Source organism: Bufo bufo, chromosome 4, assembly GCF_905171765.1.
Source record: "Bufo bufo chromosome 4, aBufBuf1.1, whole genome shotgun sequence".
NCBI classification, from domain to species: Eukaryota; Metazoa; Chordata; class Amphibia; order Anura; family Bufonidae; genus Bufo; species Bufo bufo.
In genome coordinates this window covers 227,651,512-227,665,894 of record NC_053392.1, presented here as the reverse complement: position 1 = coordinate 227,665,894, position 14,383 = coordinate 227,651,512, and the positions used below count along the sequence as shown (strand labels likewise).

The 14,383-nt window shown below is 43.9% G+C and overlaps 1 protein-coding gene across 3 annotated transcripts in view; it reads right to left on the bottom strand.

The window, feature by feature from the left end:
- The window catches only part of LOC120997970 (probable cation-transporting ATPase 13A5), a 284,487-nt gene extending 277,880 nt beyond the window's left edge, over nucleotides 1-6,607 (bottom strand). For all 3 annotated transcript variants that reach the window (XM_040428355.1, XM_040428356.1, XM_040428357.1), the window contains exon 1: nucleotides 6,526-6,607. In XM_040428355.1, the coding sequence (XP_040284289.1) occupies nucleotides 6,526-6,570 (45 nt within the window). In that variant the 5' untranslated portion in view covers nucleotides 6,571-6,607. The remainder of the gene's footprint in view (nucleotides 1-6,525) is intronic.
- Nucleotides 6,608-14,383: the final 7,776 nt, after the last annotated feature.

The following is a 14,383-nucleotide window of genomic DNA, read 5'->3' as shown; positions in this document are numbered from 1 at the left end:
GGACTCTCCACCTCATTTCTATGAAAGGTGCAGGGTCCACCACTTGGAAAGTGATTGACTGCAGCACCAGCAACTTTGTCAGGATAACATTCAGCTTCTGCGCTGTTGAATGCGTGCATGCATACTGCTGTCTCTTGGCAATCGCTTCAGTGATTGATTGCTGTCGGAATAACTGACGAGGAGTAAAAGGAGGAGGAGCAGGAGTTCAGGACCAGCAAACGATGGGACACACAGACAGCTTCCTTCTGCTGAGCCGGTGGAGCCTTGACTACCTGCAATGGGGTGAGTGCCACTAAGTAATGCAGAGGTGGCTGCGGCAGGCTGGACCACCACATCAGAGCCACGATAGTCAATGGCCACTTCATGGTGTCACTGCATATGTTGTCGCAGGGCAGTGGTGCCAACATTGGCACCCTGGCCAGGCCTCACCTTCTGCCCACTGATTCGACATACTGTAGGGCCATGTTCACCTCTTTCGGAGTCTTGACAAAAAAACTGCCACACCGCTGAGTAGCTGATTTTCCCCCCAACACTCCGCACTGACTGACTTCTAGTGCCGCAGCTTGCGTGAACCCGTGCACCCCTCCTTTCCTGGCAGCTAGGCTGCTGCGAAGCGGGTGGTCTACCCTGGGCCCGTTTGGCTGCTGACCTCCCACTGCTGCCACCCTGCTGACTCCCAGCCATGCTACCAAGTTGCTGGCTCAGTCACTGCCTCGTGGGCAAGCTGCCACCCTCTTCTCCCGATGATAATGAAGCCCCTTCTTCACCCGGCTCCCAAGTGTGATCAGCTTCATCATCATCGAGTAGTGTCTGTAAGTCACTGGTGTCCTCCTCAACGCTCTCTGGGTCAGGAGCCTGACCGCTTGCAATGCCACCTCCCACGCCACTCTCCTCATCACTACATGCCTGCCTAGCGGAGGAAGTGGCGGATGTCTCTTCCAAATATTGACTGGGCATTAGCAGCTGACTGTCCTCAAGTAGCTCGTCCTCGCTGAATAGTAGAGCTGAACCCACAGCAGATAGTACTTCTGTGGCTGAGGAACAGCAAAGGACAGAGGCAGTTTGAGGACAGGTGAGGGCACAGGGCCTGATCCCGGGCCATGCCAACTACGGGTTGTGTCTGACGAACCCACGACTGTTGGCTGGGGGTGTCTTGGGATGAATTGGATAACCGAGTTAACCAATCAGCAACCGCTGGGTTGCTGATCAAGACAAGACCAGTTGATAACACTGGGAGCTCAGGCCTCTCGCTGCGACTCCTTTTGCCATTGCCCCTTAATCTGCTGCAACCTCTGCCTGCGCCTGAAACATTTATGCCTCTGCCACTCCTTTGTGCATGTCCTGGCACTTCTTTGTCTGAAATACTTTTAGCTGAACTAAAATAATTAAAAGCAAATTAAAACAACCTTAAAAGCCCAGAATATATTTCTGTTTTTGGACAGAAATAGGCCACTAACCACTTTTAGCTTGTAAACGTGAACTGCCTATATAAGTAAACGTGAACTGCCTATATATTTATAGTTTTGGACTGAAATAGGCCACTAAATTATTATAGCGGAAATAAAAACAAATGTGACCTGCTTATATATTTCTCGTTTTCGACTAAAAAGGGCCAATAAATGATTTTAGCGTACATAACATGTAAATAACAGGAAAAGTTAACTGCGTAAATTTTTCGCTTTTGCTTCTTACATATGGCAATAAACGCTTTTAGCGCAAATAACACCAAAATGTGAACTGTGTATATTTTTCTCTTATTGTACTGAACTGGCAATAAATGGTTTGAACGCTAATAACACCTAATGTCAACTGTGTGTATGAAATAACTGCAGAAGTGACCTGAGTAAGTATATTTCTTGTTGAACTGAAATAGGCCACTATACGCTTTCACCAGAAATTACTGCAATAGTGTAGTGGGTATAAATTATTCTTGCATTACTGAAATAGGGCCACTATATGCTTTCACTAGAAATAACTGCAAAAGTTCAGTGGGTATATATTTCTCTTTTTTTTATGAAATACTGCCCTATACGCTTTCACCAGAAATTACTGCAACAGTGCAGTGGGTGTATATTTTTCTTGTATTAATGAAATAAGACCACTATACGCTTTCACCAGTATTAAATGACAACAAAAGTAACCTGCGTATATACCGTATTTTTTGCCCCATAAGACGCACTTTTCCCCCCTCAAAAGTGGGGGGAAAATGCCCCTGTGTCTTATGGGGCGAATGCTGTCATTTTACATCGCAGTCTAAGAGGCTGCAGCATCGCAGACTGCGATGTATCAGCTGGATGGGGGAGGGAGGAGGGGCCGGTGTCATGCAAATGCGGGGGGGCCGGTGCTGTCACTGTACTCCGGCCCCACCACTCACTCAATTCCTTAATGCTTAAACATTTTATAAGAATGAGGAAATTCCGATGACTCTCCCTACTAGCATCTGCACACGTCTCTCACTGCCTGTGAAATGATTAATCTCAATATCCTTTCACTGCACTAGTAAATCGCTTCTTTCCTTTTTTTTTTTTTTTAACAATTCGTTTTTCTTTCACTCTCCCTAGCGCCTGCATACACGTCTGTCCCTGACCAATGTACGACGGTGAATGGCAGCATCTAAGATGGCCGCTGTATTTATAGGGCTGTGACATCAGGCTGGCTGGCTGCTGATTGGTTGCATGCATGGCATTATGAATCATCCCGCCTTCCCAGAGTTCCTTGACCCATGTACTCACACATGTAGCCGCCATTTTAGACACCCGCCATTGTAGGAAATAATGCGATTCGTTACCATGAAGTGTGAGGAGATTCGCATTCATTCAGAATTAATTTTTTTTTTAAAAAGAGGAGGTGCTGGACAATAATGTCCCTGACCCAACCTGGGAAGGTGGCAAGCAGAGCGAGGACAGCAGTACAGAGGAGGAGGGATCCACAGCACCGCAACAGGCTGGAAGAGGCAGTGGGGTGGCAAAAGGGAGAAGGCGGGCCACACCAAACAGGCCCGCAACTGTTCCCCGCAGCACTCCCTTGTGGCAATCTCCCTTGCCAAGGGGTAGGTGTTCCGCAGTCTAGCACTTTTTGAGGCCTTTCCAGTCATCTTCTGCTCTTCACAAACGACGAGTGGGCATTGATGTTTGAGCTTTGTGAGGCTTTACGCAACTTTTAGGAATCAACACAGATGGTGAACGGCGATAATGCTATTATCAGCGTAAACATCCCACTTCTGTGTATACTCAAACGTTTACTGCTCAAAATTAATGCGGACGCTTTGCATGTGGAAGAGGTGGTAATGGGGGAATACATTACACAGGGTGATAGCCAGACCACCCTCAGTTCGATTCTCAGCGCAAATTGGATGATGATGAGGAGGAGGAGCAGGAGACGGTTGCCTCAGCTACAGAGGGTAGTACCCATGGAAGTTTTATTCCATCTGTTCAGCGTGGATGGGTAGAAGAGAAGGAAGAGGATGAGGAGATTGATAGTCATCATCCTGATGAGGACAGCAAAGTCTTGTCTGTTGGGACTCTGGCACACATGGCTGACTTTATGTTAGGCTACCTTTCCCGTGCCCCTCGTGTTATACGCATTTTGGCCAACACTGATTACTGGTTGTTCACCCTTCTCGACCCCCGCTACAAAGAGAACTTCTCATCTCTCATTCCTGTGGTGGAGAGGATGAGCAAAATGGTGCAATTCCAGAAGGTCCTTGTGGAAAAATTGCTCCAAAAAGTTCCAGTTGACAACGCTGGCTGCAGAGTACGTAGTACCTTGGCCAACCGAGGAGAGGAGACGAGGGGAACACACAGCAGTTCCAACAGAGGCAGGGCAACACTCTCCATGGCCTGTTCCAGTTTTATGTCACCCCACCAGCACCCTCAAACTGATGCGTGGCCTTGTGTCACAAGGAGGGAAAATTTTTGGAAGATGGTGGAGTACATAGCAGACCGTGTCAGCATCCTCAATGATCTTTCTATGCCTTACAACTATTGGGTGTCCAAGCTGGACACGTGGCGCGAATTGGCGCTCTACGCCTTGGAGGTGCTCGACTGCCCCGCCGCCAGCGTTTTGTCAGAGTGTGTATTTAGTGCTGCTGGGGGCATAAATGCTGACCGGTTGACTCTTATAAAAATGAACAAGGCCTGGATTGCCCCTGACTTCTACACTCCACCAGAGGAATGCGGCTACACATAAAGGCACTCTAAATGTAGCTTTTATGGTGTATTGAATACACTGTTTTCCCATGCACCCCTTTCACCACTAAAAAGGGTATATGGTTCAATTTTCTCCTCCTCCTCCATCATATGAACATGCTTATTAGGCTGCCCTCGCTCCTAATGTTTTAGAGGGTCAGTTCAGCAGCGGGCCCTCACCCACAATGTTTTCAAGTGTCACCAGCAGGCCCTCACTCATAATGTTTTGGAAGGTCACCAGCAGGCCCTCGCCCCTAATGTCTTAGATGGTCAGCTCGGCAGCAGGCCATCGCCCACAAAATTCTTTAGATGGTCAGCTCAGCAGCAGGCCCTCACCCCTAATGTTTTAGATGGTCAGCTCGGCAGCAGGCCCTCTCCCACAAAATTTTTTAGATGGTCAGCTCGGCAGCAGGCCCTCACCCCTAATGTTTTAGATGGTCAGCTCAGCAGCAGACCCTCACCCCTAATGTTTTAGATGGTCAGATCAGCAGCAGGCCTTCGCCCCTAATGTTTTAGAGGGTCACCAGCAGGTTCTTGCTCCAGATGTTTTTGAGGGTCACCAGCAGGCCAGCAATCATAATTTTTCAAGGGTATGTATGATGCCCTTCTTTATGTGTAATAAAGGGTGTATTGGAGTGCCGGTTCCTTGTAATTTTTGGCAGCCCTTTGCCTTAGTGCATAGGCTTTATGAGTGTAGGAGTCCCACTACATGAACAATTGTACCACAATGTGAATGAGGCCCTCATTCATGTGATACATAGGTTGTATCGGAGTGACTTTTCCTTGTAATTTTTGGCAGCACTTGCACTTCATATACAAGTATATATACAGGAAAGAATGTTTCCTAACAATTTTTCCTCTAAAATCGCTTTGTCTTCGGTTTGGTGCGCATTATTGTCAGTCTGTAAAAGTGGCATACTACTCGAACAACATCGTTCCCAGCAGCGACCTGGGAGTCCAAGATGCATCCAGACATCCTCCCCATGCTGTTCCCGAACCATTTCAGTGGTGTTTTCCTCAATTTCTGACCATTTACTATGAACCAAAAACCCTCCCCTCTTCAGAGCAGGGGGTGCCTGGTTTAATGCTCGGGTTCTCCCATTGACTTCTATTGTGCCTCCCAATGGTGTTCTACTCGAGCACCCGAGCACTTTGGTGCTCGACCAACACTACAAATATTCCGTTCATGTGTTATCTCTGTTTGGGATCCACTCCTGTTTTTTTTTTTTGCATTAGCAATACTGATGGATTACTGACCAAATGCTGACCGAGTGAAGGCGGATGCTCCACAGACAGGATCCTGTTTGTGTGGGTTATTGTTTTGACGGATCAGAGGAAGGGCAAATTAATCAGTGACTTTGACATAAACTTACTGCTGACACCCTCTCCACTCTGCCAGGGGGACTCTACTTGTATAAGTGTTTAATAGAACAGGCTCTGTTGACATCTACAGTATGTGGAATCAGCTGACGACCTGCAAGGCACAGTGTTCTACACCACTATAAAGGCTCTCTGCATTCAGGAAATAGCTGTTTTTTTACGTACGTAATTCGCTGCAAAATTATTCATATCGAACCGAATTTTACCCCAAAAATTCGGCGAACCGACGAATCGAATTTTTGAAAAATCTCTAGTAGCAACATTTTTTATGCTTCCCACAGAGTGATGCCTCCAATTTCAATGCTCACGTTCCCCCAATAAACAGAGCAAGACATGTCTGCTCTGATCTGTGTTGTTACTATCTGTGTCTCAGTACAGCTGATGAGATTAAATCACTTCATCACGCCTGCCAATGTTGATCCACTGATGGTAGGGGAGCTAAGGGGCTCCCTGTTTCACCATTATATACAACAATATGTGCAACCCGAGGATTAACAGCTGGCAGCCAAGGTCCGTATATGGTCTGGGGACCACCAATTCACTACCCCTGGTCTATACTATGTACATTCACACAGTGGTAAATAGACCATACTGATAGTAATAAAAAGTGAGAAAATAATCAGAGTTATTCACTGTAATCAGATTTGCACTTTAGAATTCATTATCCAGTAGTGCATACAAAGTAATCTCAATCCCCCAAATGCTTCTCTGGAAATTTTATTTACTGGACTGCATACTTGTATGCAATACATTCAACAAATAAGTAACTATCCAACAATGTAAAATACTTTTTGCATGAGTACTGGTAGAAAAGCAAAGAAAACCTGAAGTACCTGGTACTCATCTATATAACAATTACATGTATTTACTTTCTATGTGCACAAACACAAAATATAAAACTATATACAAATGCATTGCTTTATAATAATTTTCAGTATAATAGAGGGAAGTTACCTACCATTTCATTTTCCTGCCCCTCATTGAGTATGTTCTGTCTGGTCATTGTAGGCAGATGTCTAGTTCCTGTGAGTGAACTGAGGGTATCTCACCTACTGAACATTATGCACTCTCTCAGTGTGCACCCTCCTTCTTCATCTCCTTCAGCTCCACCTTCAGACTGCAGCTCAGGTTTTTCAGGAATGATCATAAGTTGTGTGCTTAGTGCTAAATGAGGTAGCATTCCTTTAAATCTCAGGAAGTATTTATAGTTCTAAAGGTGTCCGTACTTTTAATAGTTATTGCCACTAATACAACATTTAACAAGACTAACACAATAGGGGAAATTACCAGGAAGCTGTGCAGGGGAATTTGTAGGGTATTAAAAGATCAGAAAAAGAACTGTCATGTTTCAGTGTCCTGAGAACCCCTGAAGATACCACAAGCATACACAGAACAGACATGATCCAGGGAAAGCCAAAACTGATGTTTATTAACTTGTAGGATATCAGCGCCATACATGTATGGTGCTGCAGGACGTGACTTAAGTCCCAGCACTGTATATGTATGGCTCTTTGATCGGTCGGGTGCAGGAGCTGCGCCGACTTGATCAGCAGCATTGGTCCCGCTGTTCCTGACAGCTGAGCCCCTACTGTATACACTTGCATCGGTGAATACACCGATGCCGGCATATTAATCCCTTGTATGCTGCGGTCAGCGCTGACTGTGGCATGCACAGGGTTTGCGAAGGGTACAGGCATCCTCTCCCACCCCATCTGGTCCCCTAGCTGTAATGACAGGAACCTGATGGCTGGAACAGAAGCCCAATACCTTACACAGGCATTGGGTCTTGCCTCCTACAGAAGTCTATGAGATCCAGCCCCAGGTTGGCTTTCATAGGCAGGCTGTCAATGTATTACTGACAGTCAATGCCAAACAATACAGGATGCACTGTAATGCATTGTAGAGGGGATAAGATCCGCAAAAGTTGAAGTGGAACACAAAAAAAAAAAACTAAGATTTTTTTTTTTAAAGGGTTTTTTATAATAAAAAAATAAAAGTTTCAAGTAAAAAATGCCCCTTTCCCATCAGAAAGACATATTAAATTGTAAAAAATAGGAAGAAAATTTAAAAAAAGAGATAATGCCTTAAAAAAAACTGCCAAAACCATTTTTGATCACCTTGTCTCACAAAAAGTGTAATACCAAGCAATCAAAAAGTCCTATGTACTGTACCACAAAATGGTACCAATCAAACTGTCACCTCATCCCACAAAAATGATACCCTACATAAGAATAGTCCAAAAATAAAAGATATGGTTTTCAGAAAATAACACCACAAACATTTTTTTTCTTTTCAAAAAGCTTTTACTGTGTGAAACTTAACATAAATATAGACGCATTTGGTATTTCTGCATCCATAATGACTGAGCTTTATAAAAAAAAATCGCATAATCTACCCCATCAGATGAATACCGTAAAAAAACTAAATAAAAACAGCCATTTCTTTGGTCACTGTGCCCCAAAAACGTGTAATACTGAACGATCAAAAAATCATATTTACCGGGGGCGTGGCCTGCTGCCGTCTGAGATGGCTGCTCAGTGAAAGAGCTCCTCACCACCATCCCTGATAACGCGTCTTTAAGCATCTTAGCTGAAGTGGAACAGAGATTAGGACACCCTCCCGAGCTCCCCTTCACCTCAGGGACATGATGACCAGGAAAAAATCGTCCCGCCCGGGTCTCAGAAGGCTGACTGACTTCTTCTCAGCCCAGGAGCCGGAGGGCGGCTTCCCGCCATTACGACATGCAGCTGCATCGGAGCGCCGAGATAAAGAAGGCACCGCTACTCACTCTAACAGAGGAAGCGCTTCTCGTCCCTCACATGGATATGAGGTCCCAGAGGAAAGGGATGAACACTTACCTTCGCCGCACAGGTACAATCCCAGAAGCGGAGATCACAGGCATGACTCTGGGCAGGAGGAAGGGGCCGCCATGACACCTGCGTTCCCGGTGAGTGAAACTACAGCCGGCTCTGGCAAATGCGGCACTCCCTCTCCAGATAAGGCCCAAACACCACCCTCAAGCAAAGCTACAAGCTGAGGGGCCACGTAACTAGATCCTCTTCAGAACTTTATATGTACTGATCAAGCAGTGTCAGAAAGTTCACTGAAAGCGATGATGACAGCGGTCCATCAATCTCTCACATCGCAGCTTCAGCAGGTAGCTTCCACCATTACCTCTGCTGTAGACAACTTAGGTTCCAGGGTGAACCATATAGAATGCAAGATGGGGGAATTAACCAACTCCCATAATAACCTTATCGATGCACACTATTCCCTAGAAGATGAAGTGTCTGGGCTGAAAGCTAAGTTGGCGGATCTAGAAGACAGAAATAGACGCAACAACCTAAAATTCAGAGGGATCTCTGATTCGATTAGCTCAGCCAATTTATAACAGCATCTAGGAGAAATGCTTAAAATTGTGTTTCCAGATAAAGATCCTAATCTTCTTCTGATTGACAGAGCTCATCACCTGCCTAAACCGAAACATCTCCCGGTCTCCGTACCCAAAGATGTTATTGCACGTTTTCACTTTTACTGCATAAAAGAAGATCTAGTTGCTTATATGAAGAAAAACCGCAACCTTCCAGCTCCCTTTCAGGACATTCAAATATTCGCCGATTTGTCGCAAGTGACACTACAAGCGAGAAAACAACTCTCCCCAATTACCAGAATCCTGAGAGATCTGCAGATTCCATATAAATGGGGATTCCCGATAAAGCTCCTGATTCACAAAGATGGGAAGACATATATCATCAAAAACCCAGAAGAGGGTGAAGCACTACTTAAAGGGAATCTGTCACCAGCATATTATCAATTTTTTTTTTTCATGAATCCATGTGTAATAAACTACCTTATATCCAGATGTCTTGTTCTTTTTATTGCGAGTCTTGTCATTTCTTCATAAAAAGGCTTTTTGTGATATGCAAATCAAGCTGTAAGGAGCCCAGAGGGGCGTTCTTCTTTCTCCACGGTGCCCAGAAACGCCCCTCTGAAGTGCCGTGCCCGCCGAAATTTGAAAACGAATACCTCCTACAAGTTCAGCTAAATCGCCTCCCAGAGGCGCGGCTGAGTGCTCAAACCCCCTCCCCCCCAGCGCCGCGCTCTGCGGCAAACACCCCGAACCTCCTCTCGCTGCATCCTAAATCCCGCGCAGGCGCAGTGCCCGCGATTTCCTGCGCAATGATAAAAAGACTGAGGGCAACAGCGTCACTGGGCATGCACCGGTCCCAGTGACGCTGTTGCCCTCAGTCTTTTTATCATTGCGCAGGCGCAGGAAATCGCCGGCACTGCGCCTGCGCGGGATTTAGGATGCGGCGAGAGGAGGTTCGGGGTGTTTGCCGCAGAGCGCGGCGCTGGGGGGGAGGGGGTTTGAGCACTCAGCCGCGCCTCTGGGAGGCGATTTAGCTGAACTTGTAGGAGGTATTCGTTTTCAAATTTCGGCGGGCACGGCACTTCAGAGGGGCGTTCCTGGGCACCGTGGAGAAAGAAGAACGCCCCTCTGGGCTCCTTACAGCTTGATTTGCATATCACAAAAAGCCTTTTTATGAAGAAATGACAAGACTCGCAATAAAAAAAACAAGACATCTGGATATAAGGTAGTTTATTACACATGGATTCATGGGGGGAAAAAATTGATAATATGCTGGTGACAGATTCCCTTTAAAGCCTGGAATGTTGGTAGACCGACTTCGCCGACAACAGCAAAGAATAAATCTAATGCCCATATTACTCCAGATTGGTCCACAGTAGGAGATTGATTTTAATAGTACGGCCTAGTGCGGTCGTTGTTCCCTTTGACCATGTTGTTTCCTATTATAGGGATGGAGGAAAAGGGCCGGACTGTTTTCCCCCAGATCTCTCTGGTCCAGGTTTTTACGTAACCTCCTCCAGACCAGTCATAACAATTTCTAATTGTTTAACCCCAGTTTACTATGCAAACCGTATTAATCCTAATACTGTATTATCTTGTCACTTTTGTCTCCCCTTTTCTTTTTCTATGTCCTTTTAACTTTCTTTTTACAGATGGTTATACGACACTATCTCAATATCCTACACAGGCTAGAGATGTAAGATCTACACTATGTATGCTACTTCAAGGAATTTTTATATTTGATGGCAGTTAAGGTATTATCTATTAATGCCAAGGGGCTCAACTCTCTATACAAGAGATCCTCGCTTTTGAAAGATGTTCGCTCCTCTCATACTGATATAGTGTGTGTTCAAGAGACACATTTTGTGAGTGGCAAACATCCAAATTTCTCTAATAGAGAGTTCTCTATGGTATTACTCGCTAATTCTACTAAAAAGAAAGCAGGAGTAGCTATTGCAATAAAAAACTCACTGGGCTTCCAAGCTGAAAAAGTGATTTGTGATGAAGGTGGGCGATATATTATTTTGGTAGGCCTGATTGGCTCAGTAGCAATGACCCTTGTCAATATCTATGCCCCCAACAAATCCCCAGTTAGATTTTTAAACAAAGTCCTGACAAAAACTCGTAAGGTTCAAAAAGGATCCTTGATGATATGTGGAGACTTCAATATGGTCCCAAACAGGTCTATTGATTCCTCTTGCTCAAATAGAATATTGGCGCCCTCGTTGGGACGGTGGATACGAGAAAATCAGTTATATGATACGTTTCGATGTTTAAACGCAAACTCAAAGGAATATAGCTTCTATTCTGCTAGACATAGATCGTTTTCTCGAATTGATCTATTTCTTTCAGACAGATCTCTTCTGCCTAAGATTTCCAGCTCTTCAATAGGGAGGACATCTTGGTCAGATCATGCGCTCATCTCATGTTCTATTTCCCAAATCTTACCGATAAACACACAAAGAATGTGGAGAAACAATACTTTTCTTCTCCGTCATCCCACATATAATGCACGTACAAAGGCAGCTTTGATAGAATATTTCTCCCTCAATAACACAAGTGGTATTAATAACTTTACTCTCTGGCAAGCTCATAAAGCGACTATCAGAGGGGAACTGATTAAACAGAGCTCTCATTTAAAAAAAACTAGGGAAGCTAAACTGCCATCCCTCTTGGAAGATGAAGCCAGACTAGAAAAACAAATTAGTTCAGACCCATCCTTATTATTACATAAAAAATTAATGTCCCTAAGACATGAAATTCACTCCACTCTCCAAATGGATTATGACAGGCAGCTAACCTCTATGCGTTTGGCGTATTACAAGTCATACAATAAGCCAAGTAGATTAATGGCGAGGAAGGTAAAACCACTGGCTCAAAAAATTAATATCCCTTTTGTACTAGCCCCAGACAAGATATCTAAAATCACACATCCAAATAAAATAGCAGAAGCATTCAACCATTACTATTCAAAGCTATATAATCTTAACAAAGATGCCTCCACACACCAACCATCCGCAGGAAGCATAGACACTTTTCTTCAAAAAGTTAATTTGCCCTCTCTAAACTCTGAACAACTAGCGGAACTAAACTCCCCAGTTTCCAATTCCGAAATAGAAACTATTATTAAGTCTCTTAAAGCCAACAAATCACCTGGTCCAGATGGTTTTTCCAACGAGTACTATCAGATATTCTCCTCTATTCTGCAACCACATCTAGTGAAACTCTTTAATGGCATCTTACTTGGGGAACAATTTCCATCTGAAATGCTACAAGCCACCATTGTTACCATACCTAAACCAGGGAAAACACCAGACTCTCCTGCAAATTTCCGCCCTATCTCACTTCTTAATTGTGACATTAAGCTATATGCCAAGTTACTTGCTCATAGAATTATGAAATTCATGCCTATATTAATTCATAGTGATCAAGTAGGCTTTACAAAGGGCAGAGAGGCCCCAGATGGGACTAGGAGGATGCTGGGTTTATTACAGAAAGCTGGGTTCATGGCGTCGCCTTCTCTGCTTCTTACTTTGGATGCAGAGAAGGCGTTCGACCGAATTCACTGGGGATTTGCATCAGCAGTTCTAGATAAATTTGGGTTTAATGGCTATATAAAAAATGCGATTTTAGCTCTCTATACTTCCCCCTCAGCTAGGGTATTGGTAAACGGGTCCTTGTCATCCCCATTTTTAATTACAAATGGCACTCGCCAGGGTTGCCCCCTCTCACCTTTCTTATTCTTATTGGTTATGGAGCCCTTTGCAGAAATGATAAGGATGTCAAGCAAGATTCGGGGTATCCCAGCAGGTAATCGCCAACATAAAATTGGGCTGTTCGCAGATGACGTCATTCTTTCAATAACTGATCCCATTCCTTCCTTAAGAGCTGCTACTCAGATTATTAAAGAATTTGGAGATGTTTCGTACTATAAGGTTAATGAGTCCAAATCCCAAATATTAGCTATCATGGTCCCTTCATCCTTGAAAGAGATCTTGGGAAAAGAATTTCCCTTTCAATGGGCAGAACACTCTATTACCTATTTGGGTGTCCAAATATGCTTTCCTCTCTCTAGACTAGTTAAGAATAACTATGATACATTGTACAAATCTCTTCAATCCGACTTGACCAGGTACTCCAAAATAGAATTGTCCTGGCTGGGGCGAGTAATAATATATAAAATGATGATTCTACCAAAAATTCTATATCTGTTTAGAACACTTCCTATCCCCATCCCTGCTTCAGTCATAGCTAAATTTAAAGCTCAAATGCTTTCCTTTATATGGAATAAAGGTCCTCATAGAATTGCAGCCTCTATACTTTATAACCACAGGTCCCATGGAGGCCTAGGTGTCCCTAACCTTCAGGGTTATTACAACTCCTTTATTCTCAAGCAGCTAAAACTTTGGTTTAGTACAGAGCAATATCCAAGCTGGAAACAAATAGAAATAGATCTTAATAAGGGGAAATCTCTCCGTTCACTTCTCTTATTACATGCAATAGACAAGAAATTTCCGCTACCCACGGCACCGACAATGAAAGCTACTATTCAAACATGGAAACTAATACTACAGAAGGCTGAGCCTACAATACCGTTGAAAACCTTGCAGATTCCTATAGAGATCCTACAATATTATATTCCAGACTTCTCGGTGAGCGGGTGGCGGAAAGCTGGGTTACAGGTACTAAATGATTTCTATGATGGAGATGTCATGAAGTCTTTTATAAGTCTGAAAACTTCATATAACCTACCGGATTCTTATGGCTACCAGTTCACTAGAATAACCCATTTTCTAGCTAAAGGGCCTAAAAGAGAAGTGAATATCCCAATAATTCTTCTCAATACCGTACTTGGCCCACAAGGAATTCCACAGGTGCCTACAAAGGCTATATATAAACTTGTGATAAAAGATGAGCATTTTACAAAAAAAGCACATTTGCTAAATTGGGAAAGGGATCTCAAACTCTCTTTTCCTCTGGCTAAATGGCAGATTGCGATTAAAACTACGCATAAAGCCACAAGGAGCTCTAACCTGATAGAAGGGTATTTAAAACTTTTAACACGTTGGTACTTCACTCCAGTCAAGCTAGCCAGATTTTATCCTAACATTGAAAATACTTGTTGGAGGTGCCAAGTGAGGCCTGGTAATTTGATTCACATATTCTGGGATTGTGATAGACTCCGTCCCTTCTGGGTAGAAATTAATAATTTAATAGAAGATGTCCTAGGACTAAATCTGATGTTATCCCCAGCTATGGCACTTCTATCATTAGATATCAACACAATCCCTCCTCAATTTAGACCCTTAATGTGTCATATTTTATTAACGGCCAAATTATTGATTGCTAAGCATTGGAAATCATCTAAGAGCCCTTCCATGAATGAAATAACAGAACGGATCTCCACAAATGTCATATTTGAACATTTATGGGCCCAAAGAACGAA